Raw genomic sequence first — 17475 nt, 5'->3', positions numbered from 1 at the left:
AAAGAGCAAACAGATTTTTTTGAATGGGGCTAAGACATATTGTTTCCCAGTTGCCCCAAGTCATGTGACTTGTGCTCTGATAAACTTCAGTCTCTCTTTTCTGCTGTACTGCAAGTGGAAATGATATCACCCCCTTCTTCCCCCAGTAGCCAAACAAAAGAACAATAGGAAGGTAACCAGATAACAACTGCCTGGTAGATCTAAGAACAACACTCAATAGTAAAATCCAGGTCCCACTGCGACACATTCAGTTACATTGAGTAGGAGAAACAACAGCCTGACAGAAAGCAGTTCCATCCTGAAGTGCAGGCTCTTTCTGAAAGGTAAAATGACCTGAGATGGCTGCCTACATGCCAATATTACTACTAAAAAATACACTTGCTGGTTCAGGAATCAAATTTTATATTGTAGAGTGAATTATTTGCAGTGTAACGCAAGAAGTGTCTCCTGATGCATTCCTGCTCAATTCTATTGTTCTTGTCACATTTAACTGAGCAGGGAAGTGTCACTTCCGACTTCACTAATCTAAGCTTTGATCGTTCTGCCTGGGTAAAAACAGCAAGGAGGCACTCAGGTTACACATTCATTATATTAGCAGTATAGAAATGAATTCATACTAAAAAATATAAATTACTCTGAGCAGTTTTGCGTTGTTATATGGCAAGGTTTATGTCCCCTTTAACGATTCATGTAAGAATCTAGACCCGTCAATATCCTGTAACTTATATTATTATAAACGGTGCTTAGTGATGTCATTGGTTGTAATCGGAGCTTAGTGATGTCATTTGTCACATGACTGAAACGTGTGTATTATAATAAAGTACCCCCTGTTGCAAAATATGAGGATATTAGAAGTCAACTAGGAGTTCCATGACCTGTATAAAAACACTCGGCCTTCAGCCTCGTGTTTTTATATGGTCATGAAACTCCTCAGTGACTTATAATATAGTGAATAAAGCACCCCCTCTTGTAAAATATAAGGATATTATAAGTTACAGAGGAGTTTCATGACCATATAAAAACACAAGGCCGAGTGTTTTTATACAGGTCATGGAACTCCGAGGTTACTTCTAATATCCTCATATTTTGCAACTGGGGGTACTTTATTTATTATAATACACATGTTTCAGTGAGTCATGTGACAGAAATGACATCAGAACTCACCGTTTATAAAGATATAATTTACAAGATATTCATAGCTTTTGTGTATTATATCCTTATATTTTACAACAGGGGGTACTTTATTTACTATATGTGGAATGTGTGCAGTTGTGTTGTATTGTGCACTGCATATCTGTATAAAGAATAGTCCAATGACTGGGTGATTTAGGGGGTGGTCTCTTTGCTTTACATCACCTGTAGTCAGTGGCTCAGAAGAAAGGCTGAACTGAAAAGTTCCCCCAGTTTTCAGAAATGATTCCCCGACTGTTGCATCTTTCATGTGTTTAGGGGACGGCTTAAAAAGACTTCCAGGTTTTTTAAGGTTTTGGGTACAGTCCATCTTCCAGTTTTCCCAGCACTCCTTATGGCTTTTCAGCATGGAGAACAGTCTGAAAGGTGACATTGTGGTCATAGACATCTTTCATCCTCTGAATCTTTTCCCGAGGAACGCCATGGCTGTTTCTTCTAATGGCAAACGGGAGAGTAACATTAGGTTTATCAGATTTATCAAAGGTCGAGGTGAATTTTCGAATGAAAAAAATAAAATTCGATTCGAATTTGCAAGAAATTAAAAAATTCTAATTTCGAAATTTATCATGTACTGTCTCTTTAAAAATTCTAATTCGACCATTCGCCATCTAAAACCTGCCGAATTGCTGTTTTAGCCTATGGGGGACCTCCTTGAACCTATTTGGAGTCTATTGGTAGACTTTGAAAAAGTCTTTTTTGGGAAAAACTTTGAATCGAATGTGCTATTAATTCTATTCGTACGATTTCAATTTCCGGACCCTAATTTGCATATTCAAATTTGGATTTGGTTCGGTATTCAGCCTAATCTTTCACCAAGGATTCGGCCGAATCCCAAATAGTGTATTCGGTGCATCCCTAGCTGTCAGGTGACGAAGCGGGAGTTGCCCCCGAAACGTTGTGTCGACTTAATAAACACGTAAGGGTTAAGTCCCCTACTTGAATTGCACCTGTGTGCCGGTACCTGTTTTCTTTGTTCATTTCCCAGATAAGAACACTACAGGGCTTGGTTCATGAACATCAGAGATCTTGTTTCATTTTGTAACTTGTAGAAAACTGTTAAAAGCTTTTAGCTGATTGGTTGCAATTAGCACTTATGTTAGTAAATGAGCCCTGCATCCCGCTCTTAAGGTGGCCATAGACGTAACAATTACGATCTTTTTTGGAAAAGATCTTTCCAAGAAAGATTGTTTGTTTTAGAGCTGAATTGTCAGATATACAGGGAGAAACATTAGAATTCTACCTGTATCTGACGATTCAGCACTAACAATCGACAATGTTTGGGTCCCTTCAAAGGCAGCCAATCAAAATTCTTCTTAAAAAGAATTCCAGGTTTTTTAAGGTTTTGGGTACAGTCCATCTTCCAGTTTTCCCAGCTCTCCTTATGGCTTTTCAGCATGGAGAACAGTCTGAAAGGTGACATTGTGGTCATAGACATCTTTCATCCTCTGACCCCGGGGTCCTTTGCTTTGCTTTGTACATCAATGCGAGTCTGAGCACAGAGGAAATCCTACCATGACCAGCATAGATACAGATCCAGCTGCTTCTACTGGGGCTCATTTATCAACACTAGGCAAATTTGGGTAGTAACCCATAGCAAACAAGCAGTATTTGGCCTTTTTCAGAGAGCAATTAATGCAGCAATTTGATTGGTTGCTATGAGTAACAGGGTTGGACTGGCCCGGCGGGACACCGGGAAAAAACCTTGTCAGCTCTGGCCCTGATCGGCACCCTTTCCTGGCCCTACACACATGCGCAAGACGACGTCCTCTTGCGCATGCGTGACGTCACACTAGGTGTCCAGAGGGGGGCCCTGGACAGGAGTCCCAGTGGGCCTCGGGCCACCTAGTCCGACCCTGTGAGTAACTGCCCACGGGCAATTTTGCTTAGTGTTGATAAATGACCTCCATTGTCTCCAAGTATTCAAGATGAGTAGGGTGAACCCCACTTACTCCAAAAAGGAACCCCAACTGCATGAGCATTCCCCCCCCCCCCAGAGACTGCAAACCTGATAAATCTCTGGCAGGGGCACTTTTACAGAAGGGGTAGAAGGGTTTCATCATCTTTAAAGGAGAACTAAACCCTAAAAACAGGATCAGGGGCAAACATCTCCATTGCTAAAGGCTTGTATTTGCTTTGGGCTGATCCAGAAGCTCATAACATAATGTATTACAAAAATGGATTGAATAGAAGTTTTCATCATAATGAAACAAGGACATTTCTTAAATAAAACTTCTGTACTATTTCTGAAATACGCAAGTTTATTGTCCTATTGAGAGTGAACTCTAATGCATATTCTAGGCAAAAGGAACACGGTCAAAATCACACTCCCAACTGTTGCTTTAAAGGGTTTGTTCTACTTAAAATGAACTTGATGTAGAGAGTGATATTCTGAGACAGTTTGCAGTTGATTTTCATTTTTTTGTTTGTGTTTTTTTTTTTTTTAATTATTTAGCTTTTTATTCAGCAGCTTTGCAATTTCAGCTAACTGGTTGCTAGGGTTCAAATTTCCCTAGCAACCATGCATTGCTATGAATAAGAGACTGAAATATAAACAGGAGAGGGCCTGAATAAGAAAGATAAGTAATAAAAAAATAACAATACATTAGTAGCATTAAATAGCATTTGTTTTTAGATGTGGTCAGTGACCCCATTTGAAAGCTGAATAGAAAGATGAGTAGTAAAAAGTAGCACTAACAATAGATTTGTAGTTTTACAGACCTTTTGTTTTTAGATGGGGTTGGTGACCCCCATTTGAAAGCGGAAAGAGTCAGAAGAAGAAGGGAAATAATTGAGAAACTATAAATAAATAAATAAATAATGAAGACCAATTGAAAAGTTGCTAAAAATTGGGCATTCTGTAACATACTAAAAGTTAACTTAAAGGTGAACCCCTTTAAGAATGTGGAGAGACAGACGTCGAGAGAGGGATTGTTAAGAGTAACTTGATTATTTAAAAAACTATATAGAATCTTCAATTGATTATCTTAAGAAAATGTCTTCTTCAGTAGGATGAAGCTTACATTAAAATTTCTGTCGCAATAGTTCCCCTTTAATTAAATCATTTTGCTTCGGAAACAGCTGCTGCCCCTTACTTTGCTGTCATTCCCTTTCCCTAGTGATTGTCTCCTGATGAAGAACCATAGAGAAGTCACAGGAGAGAGCACAGAGGTCATGCAAAGCCTGAGATACAGTAAATAAATGACTGTGCCGTATCTGCTGCCTGGGAGAAGATGATGTCAGTAGAGATGTTCTTGCATGTGCCGCTGTTTCGGGAAGGAATTCAACTGGGACTTAATCGACTTTTCCTTTAACGTCCCATAAGATACTGTAAGTGACAGCCTCACTGTACGGACGTGGAATCACTTTGCACAGGGGATGATGATGATGGCGGCTCTGATTTTCTGCAGTCACAATGACTCAGGAATGTTTTGAAGCTGAGGCTGCGAGACAGACACTGAACTTATTGCAACAGCAACCAGAGCCCACGACTACATCTAGTCTCTCTACGAAAGGGAAGCTGCATTCCCTGTTCAGTCTAAAATTAAAGTCCCACTAGATGCTTGAACCCCCTTCAGTAAATGAATTAGTGGCTTTCCTTTAAATTTTTATGTTTCTCTGAACTCTCCTCACTTCCCTTGGAAAATGGGTAATTTGTAGATAAGGACCTCTGTATAACCAAACACCTTCCTTGCCTCACTCTCTGATAAGGAACATATAATTATCCAGAAGGACGGCTTATGCATCGTTGGTAGGGGGACCAGGTTTTTGGCTCTCTGGCCAACCAGGTTGCTTGGGTGGGGAACCTGTGCTTTGAAAAAATAAGCATATGCCCCCTGTTCTACCCACATCCATTCACCCCAAACCCTGACTGTTCTTAGTCAAGTCCTTCTTTTGTGGTCCGTAATTGAGTTCTGTCTTTGCCCCTAAGTTGATTTCTACCCGTCCCCACTAATGGCAGCCCTGAAAACTATAGATATAAAAATATGTTTAGCACAAGCCCTAGTTATTGAGCTTGTACAGGTATGGGATCCGTTAGCCGGAAACCCGTTATCCCGTTATCCAGAAAGATCCGAATTATGGAAAGGCCGTCTCCCATAGACTCCATTTTATCCAAATAATTCAAATTTTTAAGGATGATTTCCTTTTTCTCTGTAATAATAAAACAGAAACTAAAATATAATTAATCCTTATTGGAAGCAAAACCTGCCTATTGGGTTTATTTAATATTTACATAATTTTCTAATATTAAGATCCAAATTACAGTAAGATCCTTTATCAGGAAAGCCTCAGGTCCCGAGCATTCTGGATAACAGGTCCCATACCTGTATATTAAAATCCCTCAAAGCTCAGTCCAAGTCCTAACAACATAAGCCTGGCCCTACTGTCCATTGTAAGCAAGATTCCTGAGACGTCCCCATATGTTTTACTCTGCTGCTATGGGAATGAGCAAGAAAGGAAACTTACTATACAGACTTGATACAATGTTCTCCTGTTGCTCTATACTGTGTTGGAAACCACTAGTATCCATGATAATGTGGCGGCACAGGACTGATAGACCCTTGGAGTAGAGTCCTGCGGCGGGTCGGGTACCCGTGGGTTACCCGCAAAAAAAGAGAGGATTTTCAGGTGCATGTATAATCTAAATTTCTTATCTTATGTAATATTGTATATATTTTACTCCTTTTAAAGTTTTACAAAACGTGTTTCTGTCCCCGTCCACTTTTGATGATGTCACTTCCGGTTTGTTGGTGGTCAGCGGGTTGCTGATAAGGCAGTTGCAGGTCCGGTAGCGGATCAAAGTGGATAAATATGCGGGTTGCGATTTCGGGCTGCGGGTTCGGGTCTTAGAAATTTGTTCTATGCAGGACTCAGGCGTATGGATAGCAGGTCCTACCTGGATAGCTAATGCCTTCTTTTGGCCTGGTACCAGATATTCAAAAGAGTTGGCAAGATTAGGAATTGAAAGGATACTCATACTTTGTGATACTCAAAGTGTTCCTAATGGAAAGCCTGCATAGAACATTGGAGTGGAATAAAGACTTTCCCTCCTATTTTCTCTCTGTTTCCCCGTGTCAACTTTCTTGCTGACGTCATTTTCCAAAGAACCGTCTTCCACTTAAAAACCATGTTACAAACAATGCCTGTATCAGTATCATATAAAGGCAATTCCTAACAACCCTGGGAGGGAATGGAGCAGAAGACATCCGTGTCCTACCCCAGTATGGGAGGCAGCGGGATTCTATATGTACTTCCAGCTGTCACGTGATATATATTAATATATATAACGTACCTTGTTAGTTCCCCCACATTGAACTTCCAGCGAGTGCTCGGCTCCAGGAATAGAACTTGATATTGATTCTCGAGTGCCTAAGTGTAAAGTCATGGACATATGATCAGGATCATTGCTGTCTAGTAGGACGTCTGACAGTTGTATATGGGAGGAAATAAAACTTCTGGCAGTTGTATCCTTCTCATCCTATTACTGGTATCACTGGCCCACGGCTCCTAATTATCACCTGAAAATGTGTCAGTCTGGGCCAGTGATCCCCAACCAGTGGCTCGTGAACAACATGTTACTCTCCAACCCCTTTGATGTTGCTCCCAGGGGACTCAAAGCAGGTGCTTATTTTTGAATTCTTTTTGAACTCCTGATTGGAGGCAAGTTTTTGTTGCATAAAAAAACAGATGAGAGCCTCCTGCAGGCTGTCAGTCTAAATAGCCAATCACAGCACTTATTTTGCAACACCAGGATCATTTTTTTATGATCCAACCCTTTTTACATGCGCATGTGAATAATAATTATCTTGTGGTGTGTTATTGCTGCTGGAAACACCAGAGGGCAGCAGGGGGTGGTTGGGCTCTGGACTGACTGTTCTTACTGTAGGAATGTGGCCCTGCCTGAAATACTGGTCCCAAATCAAATGATAATTTAACAAGTGTAAGTATTGTGTGTGTGTGTGTGTGAGGAACCCAAAACGAAATCTTATCCCATAATACCGACTATGAAATTCATTCGTTCCTTTCAATCAACATAACCACCCAGGGGCAGATTCAGCAGCGACACTGTGCTCACGGGGTAGTGTTAATGGAGTACTGATATCATGAGCGTTTAGGCTAATGGCACGGGGGGGGGGGGGAATTTAGGTGCTTTGCCAGCCATGGTTTTCAGTGAGTTAAAAAAAAAAAAAACACTCAAAACCCTCCCCTGCCTTCCCCCACAGAGTTAAATGAAATGCCTACACCAATGGCAGCACTAGTGATTGACAAACAGTGCTATGAAAATGTGCACTAGAGTGTTTGTTAGCCACAAACAAGGGCAGGATTCAGCTAATCAGCTCATAGACATGGAAATAAAACAGCAGGGGAATGCAAACTAGTCACTATGTGCAGGTCAGGGAAAACTCAGCCTGTTGCTGCAATACTATAACCTGCAGGCCTGGAGTTGTGGTGAGGCCACAAAAGCCCGGGCCTAGGGCGGCAGAAATGTACCCACTTAGTAAGGTTCATTGGGGACGCACAGGTCCCTGTTGCTCCAGCGCATGTGTATGTGAGGGGGGGGGTGCAGGAGAAGACAGACAGCAGGCACTAGGACTGAGCGGCCTCAGGATGCTGCTGAGGGAAATCCGGCCCTGATACCCTGCACCCAACCATGACCTGTAAAATGTTGCCATTGTAGGAGCCGCACCCAATCCCAACCTGTATCGTCTCACTCTCTGATCTATTTCTGTGTGTGCCTCTAGTTCCAAGACTGGGGGGGGGGGTATATTTATCAAAGAGTGAAGTTAGAGATCACCACAGTGCTCTAGAGTGAAATACTGCCACTCTCCATTCATTTCTATGGAATTTTAAAAGGCGTATTTATCAAAGGATGAACTTTCACCCGTTTCTAACTTCACTCTTTGATAAATATACCCCAGGGAATGTTCAGGAGCAGAGTAGCAGTGTGTTTCCCCAGTCTGACCTGCACCCAACCCTAGCCCACAATGGTTGACCAAATTTCAACCCAAACCCACCCTAATAGTGGTTGAACCCATGGGTCACTGCAGGTTTTGGGTCAACCCGCACTAATGCACAATACTGCTTCATGCCTCAATGTACATGCAGTGCTGTGTTTTGTCACCCAACAAAATTGCGCTTCACCAGGTGATGAAGCATCTACAGTAGTGATGTGAGGGCCAGCCCGACCCGTGGGTGGGTTGGGTTCGGGCAACCCTCGCACCCCATTTGCGGGTGGCGGGCAGGTTGAGCTCTTCTTCCTGCTCTCCCCACCACCTTACACTGCCAGCTTCCGACTTCCACTTTTATAGCTGCTCCCCCCTTTTGTGACATCATTGGCGAGGCGGGTCGGGTCTATAAAAGGAACCCGGAAGTTGGGCGGGTTCGGGTTTTACCCGACCCGCACGTCACTAATCGGCAGATATTGAATGAGAAGGTTATTTTGGGGTGCTTTGTCAGGCACAGGGAGTATAATTTTCCAATGCCACTACCCTTAATGTATATCCCATGAGTAGGATCTGCTGACACTGACAGGGAGTTAGCAACTCCCTCGCTAAGGGGGAGACCTCAGAATGGGGCTTGTCTATAAGTACAGAGGGATCAGCAATATGGAGTGACCCATGACAGCAACGGGACTCCCTAAACCCATAAGAGTTCCTTTCTCTCCTATAGTGATGGCTGGACAGTGGGGGCAACACATCAGCACCTGGTGGATATAACAGTCGCCTCTTGTCTGTACAGGCTACAGTGCGTGTGTACTTACCATGACTGCATAAGGCTTCATTTCCCACGCCTGGACATTAGTATTATCAATTATAATGGGGGTCTTCCCTCTTTTCATTGCCTTGCGTGCTGCAAAAACAAATGGCGTTCTTAAATAGTATCTGATATTATTATATATATCTCGTTCATTCAGCTGTACATGATGCACAGTGGCCTTGGCTAGTACCATTTATATTCAATTGCAGGTTTTACTGCTAAACACCAGCAGCAAGGAAAGGTGCCCTGCTCGTAGTTACATGAAATAGATGCAAATTAAATATGACCAATTGAAAGTTGCTTAGAATAGTTCAAGCAATAGCTTATGCAGTGTAAACAAAATGCAGATAAATAACCACCAAAAGCCCACCTCTATTGCACCATCCTATCGTATATTAGGAAAGGGCACAGAGGGCCGTCAAAATAAAACATAACTTTTATTAAAGGAGAACTAAGTCTCAATAAATAATTTCAGCACGTGTGCTGGACTGAACCCACTACAGCCCTTTAGCAGAGATCTGTGCTTCCAAAAATGCCCCAGTATCTTTTCTGGTGATTCGCTGCACATGCTCTGTGCTGGGGACATTTTCTATGACACATGTGTCCTCAGTTTATGCTAATGTTCTGATTATTTCTGATGTTTAGCTTCTCAACAGCAGCACAGAGCACACTGAGCATGTGACTCAAAAGTCAAATTACTGTATACAGTTGCAAGGCCTGGATCATTACTGTTATAGGGCTGCTCAATATCTGGCTTGGTATAGTCAGTCCAGTATTTAAAATACAGAATTATTAAACATATTCTTGTAGGCTTTAGTTCTCCTTTAATATGATTTTATTTTAAAAAAAAAACCCACTAGACTCCTGCGCGGGTCCATTTTTTGAGACCCGCAACCCGCATTCTTACTCGATTGAAACCGCTAACTGACCCTACCCGCAAGTACCTTATCCGCAACCCGGACCCGCGACCCGCTGACCATCAAGAATCAGGAAGTGCTGTCATTGTAAACCAGAATTGACATCATCGGAAGTAGACACGATCAGAAAAAAGGAGTAAAATAGGAAGTGCTGTCATTGTAAACAGGAAGTGACATCAGAAGTAGACATGATCAGAAAAAAGGAGTAAAACAGGAAGTGCTGTCATTGTAAACAGGAAGTGACGTCATCGGAAGTAGACACGGTCAGAAAAAGGGAGTAAACTGGAAGTGCTGTCATTGTAAACAGGAAGTAACATCATCGGAAGTAGATGTGACCAAAAAAAGGAGTAAATATCGCTATTGAGAAGCCCCGCAAAACCTGTCTTTAGCCGCACCTGGAACTTCTACCCGCAACCCGCAGGTTTTTGCGAGTAACCCGCGGGTACCCGACCGGCTGCAGGACTCTAGCTCACACTGCAACGGGGGGAAATAATTAGGAAAGAAAATGATTCTAGTGAGTGCTATGTCGCGTAGGGTGCGCCCAGTTTGGGTGGCCATGTTGGGACTCTAAACATGAGGAGTGTCCCAGCTCACTATGCACCTGTCTGACCAAATATGGCCACTGGAACAGAAGCGTTTTCTGGTATCAGTTCCCCAACCAGATTGTGGGCTTTATTCGTTTGCACATGAGTGGGGAAAACACTTTTACTTTCATACTTTCACACCTTTGAGTTAACATTTAGTATGATGTAGAGAGTGATATTCTGAGGCAATTTGCAATTGGTTTTCATTTTTTATTATTTGTGGTTTTTGAGTGATTTCATTTTTTATTCAGCAGCTCTCCAGTTTGACATTTCAGCAATCTGGCTACTAGTAGGGCTGCACCGGTTCGGGATTTGCCCTTTTTCAGTAGGATCCGGATTCAGCTGAATCCTTCTGCCTGGCAGATCTGAATCCAAATCCTAATTGGAGGGAAATCACGTGACTTTATGTCACACAACAAGGAAGTAAAAAATGTTTGCCCCTACCCACCCCTAATTTGCATGAGCAAATTAGGATGCGGATTCAGTTTGGTATTTGGCTGAATCTCTCGCAAAGGATTCCGGGGTTCGGCCGAATCCAAAATAGTGGATTCAGTGCATCCCTAGTTGCTAGGGTCCAAATTTTCCTAGCAACCGTGCACTGATATGAATAAGAGCCTGGGGCATAAATAGGAGAGGCCTAAATAGAAAGATGAGCAATAAAAAGTAGCAGTAACAATACATTTGTAGCCTTACAGAGCATTTGTTTTAAGATGGGAGTCAGTAACCCCATTTGAAAGCTGGAAAGACTCAGAAGAAGAAGGCAACCAATTCAAATACTATAAAATAAATGAATAATGAAGACCAACTGAAAAGTTGCTTAGAATTGGCCATTCTATAACATACTAAAAGTAATTTAAGCCGCTGAGTTTAGCAAACAACTCAATCACCTCTTTTCTGGTTCCATTTATGAGCTTCCGGCAGCAGTTCATGATCAAACAAGTAAGTGCCGTCGTCCATGAGAAAGTAGTCGTCGGTGCTGAACACAAGGGCACTTGGGTAATCCTGCTTCAGTTTCCTGCAGTCAGTGAAACACATGTAAGTCACATTATTAATATGAGAGAGGAGGCGCAGGGTAGAAAAGGGGAGCAATATAGAAGCACTTTCATGATACTAGCCATTCTTACACTGTTAATATCATAAAATGTAGACTGAGCGCCCCCTGCTGTCACCCAGAGAAATAGCCAGGCACAAAAGAATTACATTTACATAAATGAAACTTTTAATTCTATTTAGGCTAAATCTCCCCTTTAATTATGTAATTGATGTTATTTCCATCCATGTTTTTATTGCAGTACCGCTGCTTATCCCTAGCACCAGCCCAATCTGTCAGATGAGTTAATCTCAGTGGAGCTAATGAGCCGTGTATAAACAAGTCCCTGTTTCCACTCCTTCGTTGTGAGAAGTTCATTATGCAAAAGGTTTTAAATCTTAGGAAATGCTGTTTATTTTTCCTCCTCCCAGAGCTGGAAAATCAAAGTGGTTTCACAGTTTGCCCTGTTTCATTTGCTGATATGAAAGTAAAGGTGATAGATGGTACATAAGTGCTGAAACGGCTCATTAAGAACACAAGTAGTAGAACAGTAAACTGATGCTATTCACAATACTCGCCAGCAGGGGGTGTCAGGCCCACATAGTGCTCTGATGATTCACCCCAACCCCTCTGTACTTCTTTCACTGCTTCTGTAGCAGAGCCCACCTGGATTTATCCCTTTATCCTACTGTCAGTCCAAACTATCTACATCTAACCCTGCAACTACAGCTATCTGCATCTAACATCGGGCAACTACAACTATCTGAAGCTAACCCTGCTTCTACACCTACCTGCAGCTAACATCAGGCAACTACAACTATCTGCAGCTAACAACGGGTAACTACAGCTATCTGCAGCTAAAAACGGGTAACTACAGCTATCTGCAGCTAACAACGGGTAACTACAGCTATCTGCAGCTAACAATGGGCAACTACAGATATCTGCAGCTAACAACAGGCAACTACAACTATCTGCAGCTAACACCGGGCAACTACAGTTATCTGCAGCTAACACCCGGCAACTACAACTATCTGCAGCTAACCCTACAACTGCAGCTATCTGCAGTTAACCCAGCAACTACAGCTATCTGCAGCTAAAACCGTGCAACTCCCGCTATCTGCAGCTAACATTGGGCAACTACAGCTATCTGCAGCTAACCCTGCAACTACACCTATCTGCAGCTAACACCGGGAAACTACACCAATCTGCAGCTAACACCGGGAAACTACACCAATCTGCAGCTAACACTGGGAAACTACACCTATCTGTAGCTAAACCTACAACTACACCTATCTGCATCTAACCCTTACCAGCCATTGGCACACAAAGAGGGACAGGAGCACTGTCAGTTGAAGGGCTCATTGGCACTGATGAAGGGCGCTCAAAAATGTTGAGTACAGAGAATTCAGCTTGTCCTTTAATTACCCTGCTTTTCATATAAGCTGAGCCAGGACGTCAACTTCCTAAACTGTCAAAGGGATTGTTCACCTTTAAATGAACTTTTAGTATGACGTAGAGAGGGATATTCTGAGACAATTTGCAGCAACTCCTGATGCTGCTGGGAAATATATGAAACTGGAGCAAGTTAGTGAGGCCGTGACTCACTGACCCGGGAAACACGAGCAGAGAAAATGACAGGATATGTCAATTCAACATTTGTGCCTGAAAATAATATTTAATGCTCAGTGCAGTCCCCCTGGAACTTGCCTTCCAACGTACTTACATTTGGGCTTCAATGGGGAACTGTAATTATGAAATGGCTAATTTTGTTTCTTTCTCTTAGCAATAATGGAATTCTTTCTGGCTCAGGTTCTAGCTCTCTTTACTCCACAGAAACCCAATTAGTTACATCACTGCCGACTGATTGGCTGCCGCTATCCCTCCCCTGCTCCTACCAGCACCGGCCCAAGCTACCCCCTCCTCCTTAATTACAAGTAACAGACACGGCTTTATTCACATTAATGTTGTGACCTGACCCAGTTCAGAAGTGATTAGATACCTGGGCACTTATTGCTGCTCAGTCACATTAACAATTGGAAAGAGTTAATTAACCTTGGCAAGAGCCACAGTATTCAGCCTAATCCAAACACTGACTTAATTGTCTTGTGCCCATAATGACAAGGAAATACAAGGACAGCCAATAGATTAATCTGTAAATATGGAATCAACACTGCACCCCCCCTCCCTGACTTTAAAGGAAAACTATACCCCTGAACAATGTAGAACAATATATCACATAAAACAGCTCATATGTAAAATCCTGCTTCATGTAAACAAACCATTTTCATAATAATATACTTTTCTAGTAGTATGTGCCATTTGGGTAATCATAAATAGAAAACTGCCATTTTAAAAAAATAAGGGCCGCCCCCTGGGATCGTAGGATTCACGGTGCACACAAACAACCCATACATGTAAGGTCACATGAGCCAATTAACAGACAGAGTTGTGTCTTTTGCTTCCACACTTCTTCCTGTTACAGTTAGAGTTGTAGTATTTCTGGTCAGGTGATCTCTGAGGCAGCACACAGACCATCACGAAATGGTGGTACAAGGCAAGAGATGTAAAAGGGCAAGATTTACTTATATATATATTTCAGTTTGGTAAGATTCTTTAAAGGAGAAGGAAAGTCATCTTGCACTTGCGGGTACCAAATGTTAGGCACCACCAAGTGATTGTATTGACTTAACTGAAACCCCAGGCCAGTGCTCCTATCAGCAGAAAACTGCACCGCACGGGGTTATACCAGTGAGCACCACGGAGTGATCCTCTTCCAGCTTCTTCTTTCTTCGCTCGGCTGCGCATTAGAATGAAAAGCAGATTAGTCGGCTATTTAGTTCTACTGCACATGCGTCCCCCCAGGGAAATTTGAAGAAAGAAGAAGCTGGAAGAGGATCACTCCGTGGTGCTCACTGGTATAACCCCGTGCGGTGCAGTTTTCTGCTGATAGGAGCACTGGCCTGGGGTTTCAGTTAAGTCAATACAATCACTTGGGGGTGCCTAACATTTGGCACCCCCAAGTGCAAGACGACTTTCCTTCTCCTTTAAAATGTCACTTAATATGATATAGAGTATTTGTTTAAAACATTAAAAGTTTTCCTTTTTTTGAGACTATTATCCACTGTTACTATAGGCACCATCTCTCCCTACTATACCTGCTATCCCACAGTCACACTCCCTTCCCAGAGACTATTATCTCCACTGTTACTATAGGCACCATCTCTCCCTACTATACCTGCTATCCCACAGTCACACTCCCTTCCCAGAGACTATTATCCACTGTTACTATAGACACCATCTCTCCCTACTATACCTGCTATCCCACAGTCACACTCCCTTCCCAGAGACTATTATCCACTGTTACTATAGGCACCATCTCTCCCTACTATACCTGCTATCCCAGTCACACTCCCTTCCCAGAGACTATTATCCACTGTTACTATAGACACATCTCTCCCTACTATACCTGCTATCCCACAGTCACACTCCCTTCCCAGAGACTATTATCCCACTGTTACTATAGGCACCATCTCTCCTACTATACCTGCTATCCCACAGTCACACTCCCTTCCCAGAGACTATTATCCCACTGTTACTATAGGCACCATCTCTCCCTACTATACCTGCTATCCCACAGTCACACTCCCTTCCCAGAGACTATTATCCCTCTGTTACTATAGACACATCTCTCCCTACTATACCTGCTATCCCACAGTCACACTCCCTTCCCAGAGACTATTATCCCACTGTTACTATAGGCACCATCTCTCCCTACTATACCTGCTATCCCACAGTCACACTCCCTTCCCAGAGACTATTATCTCCACTGTTACTATAGGCACCATCTCTCCCTACTATACCTGCTATCCCACAGTCACACTCCCTTCCCAGAGACTATTATCCACTGTTACTATAGGCACCATCTCTCCCTACTATACCCGCTATCCCACAGTCACACTCCCTTCCCAGAGACTATTATCCACTGTTACTATAGTCACCATCTCTCCCTACTATACCTGCTATCCCACAGTCACACTCCCTTCCCAGAGACTATTATCCACTGTTACTATAGGCACCATCTCTCTCTACTATACCTGCTATCCCACAGTCACACTCCCTTCCCAGAGACTATTATCCACTGTTACTATAGACACCATCTCTCCCTACTATACCTGCTATCCCACAGTCACACTCCCTTCCCAGAGACTATTATCCCACTGTTACTATAGGCACCATCTCTCCCTACTATACCTGCTATCCCACAGTCACACTCCCTTCCCAGAGACTATTATCCCAGTGTTACTATAGGCACCATCTCTCCCTACTATAGCTGTAGCAGAATACCCAGCTCTATCTCTCTCCCCCCTCATTCAGAGGTAGATGCCAGTAGAGGGGATCAGATATGAAGTACAATGGGCCGGCCCATGAGCAGTTTGGGGGTGAGCTGGTACCTGGCCAGGCTGGTCTTGCCGGAGCCCGGGAGTCCCCTCAGCAGGTACAAGTGTTTAGTGAATCGAGATGATGAGCGAGGGGCCGGGCGGGGGCGCTGTGGAGTCGGCGGAGGATTGTGTTGAGTGTTTTGGGGTCGCCGCTGGTGCCTGTAATGTCTGTTTTGCTCATCAAGGCTCAGGTTTCCAAAAGCGCCGACAAGTCGCTGATCCATGATGCCCCGCTCTGGGCCTGGTCTCTTCCTCCTTCCAGTGCAGCGCTGGGCGGGGGAGGTAGCGGGGCGGCAGCGTTTTCACCCAAGGGCGGTGTCTGGAGCTTCATGTGCAGCAAGTTGTGTCTGTCTGTGTATTCACCGTCCCACTGTCCTGCCTGTCACTCACATACCAACATCTGGGCCTCCTCCTCCCCTTACACTCTCCACTTGTTACCATCTGCCTTTATATATAGGGACTGTGTGCAAAGCATCACGTGACTGTCATTGTCTGGCACCTCTCACTCAGGGGACACTTATTTGCTCTTCTCTATATTATTATTGGATCAGTTCTAGAATTGAATCTACGCTGGGCCTCCTGCTGGTCACTCTGACAGGGGAAATAATGACATTAAAGCTCCAATAAACAGAACTTTCCAGCAAAGAAACTGTGGGATGAAGGGACCATATGGGTGCGGACTGGTGATTGGTGGACAGAGTTAGTGGTGGGTGCAGAGGTGATTGGGTGGACAGAGTTAGTGGCGGGTGCAGAGGTGATTGGGTGGATAGAGTTAGTGGTGGGTGCAGATTGGTGGACAGAGTTAGAAGTGGGTGCAGAGGTGATTGGGTGGACAGAGTTAGTGGCGGGTGCAGAGGTGATTGGGTGGATAGAGTTAGTGGTGGGTGCAGATTGGTGGACAGAGTTAGTGGCGGGTGCAGAGGTGATTGGTGGACAGAGTTAGTGGCGGGTGCAGAGGTGATTGGGTGGATAGAGTTAGTAGGAGTAAGAGTGTCACTGGGGATATAGGAGTTTGGTTGCAGTAAGGGCAAAGACAGACGTGGTGTTTTTACGTTGCGTTTTTAACCGCCGGGCATAAATACGCCACTGAAACCACTCACGACCCTCAACATGCGTTTTTCAGCACGTAGGTTTCTTTTCCCAACATACACTTCTCATTGAGAATTTGGACGCCATATTTAAAATACGCTGCGTATTTACATAAAGTGTGGTTTCAAACGTGCAGATCCCATAGAGTCTATTGATTTGGTCGTTTCTTGACGTATTGGCGTTTCTGCTGAATAATACTGGCGTCCTGTGGCGGATTTCAGCTTACAAGCGTCCTGTGTGAATTGCCATAGTGCGTTTTCCATTAGTTTCAGTGGTAATGCAGTTTATTTGGATTTGCGCCTGGCGGAACTTTTTTAAAAACACAGCGTAAAAATGCCACGTCTGGCCTTGCCCAGAGGCCTGTGGATATTTGGCTGCACCTGAAAGTCAGTTACTGATGAGAAAAAGGAACTCGGGTTTGGACTGTTGTTATGGCGCTGGAGGGGGGTCACATGGAAACACCAGTTTAT

General features: G+C 43.5%; 2 protein-coding genes across 2 annotated transcripts in view; one reads left to right on the top strand and one right to left on the bottom strand.

Moving 5' to 3' along the window:
• brca2.L (BRCA2, DNA repair associated L homeolog) overlaps window positions 1-4793 on the top strand; it is a 60801-nt gene extending 56008 nt beyond the window's left edge. The window contains exon 28 of the mRNA XM_018247690.2: window positions 4308-4793. Coding sequence (XP_018103179.1) covers window positions 4308-4310 — 3 coding nt within the window. The 3' untranslated portion in view covers window positions 4311-4793. The remainder of the gene's footprint in view (window positions 1-4307) is intronic.
• n4bp2l1.L (NEDD4 binding protein 2-like 1 L homeolog) lies at window positions 1181-16375 on the bottom strand. The gene is made up of 5 exons (XM_018247691.2): window positions 15929-16375; window positions 11335-11462; window positions 8951-9039; window positions 6482-6558; window positions 1181-1626 (listed from the first exon to the last, which is right to left on the bottom strand). Exons 1-5 carry the CDS (start codon window positions 16138-16140, stop codon window positions 1524-1526), a joined length of 609 nt encoding a protein of 202 aa, XP_018103180.1. The 5' UTR covers window positions 16141-16375; the 3' UTR covers window positions 1181-1523.
• Between the last annotated feature and the right edge of the window lie 1100 nt (window positions 16376-17475).

The sequence above is a fragment of the Xenopus laevis genome, chromosome 2L (genome assembly GCF_017654675.1).
Source record: "Xenopus laevis strain J_2021 chromosome 2L, Xenopus_laevis_v10.1, whole genome shotgun sequence".
Classification (NCBI taxonomy): Eukaryota; Metazoa; Chordata; class Amphibia; order Anura; family Pipidae; genus Xenopus; species Xenopus laevis.
This window is presented reverse-complemented; position numbering and strand designations above follow the sequence as displayed.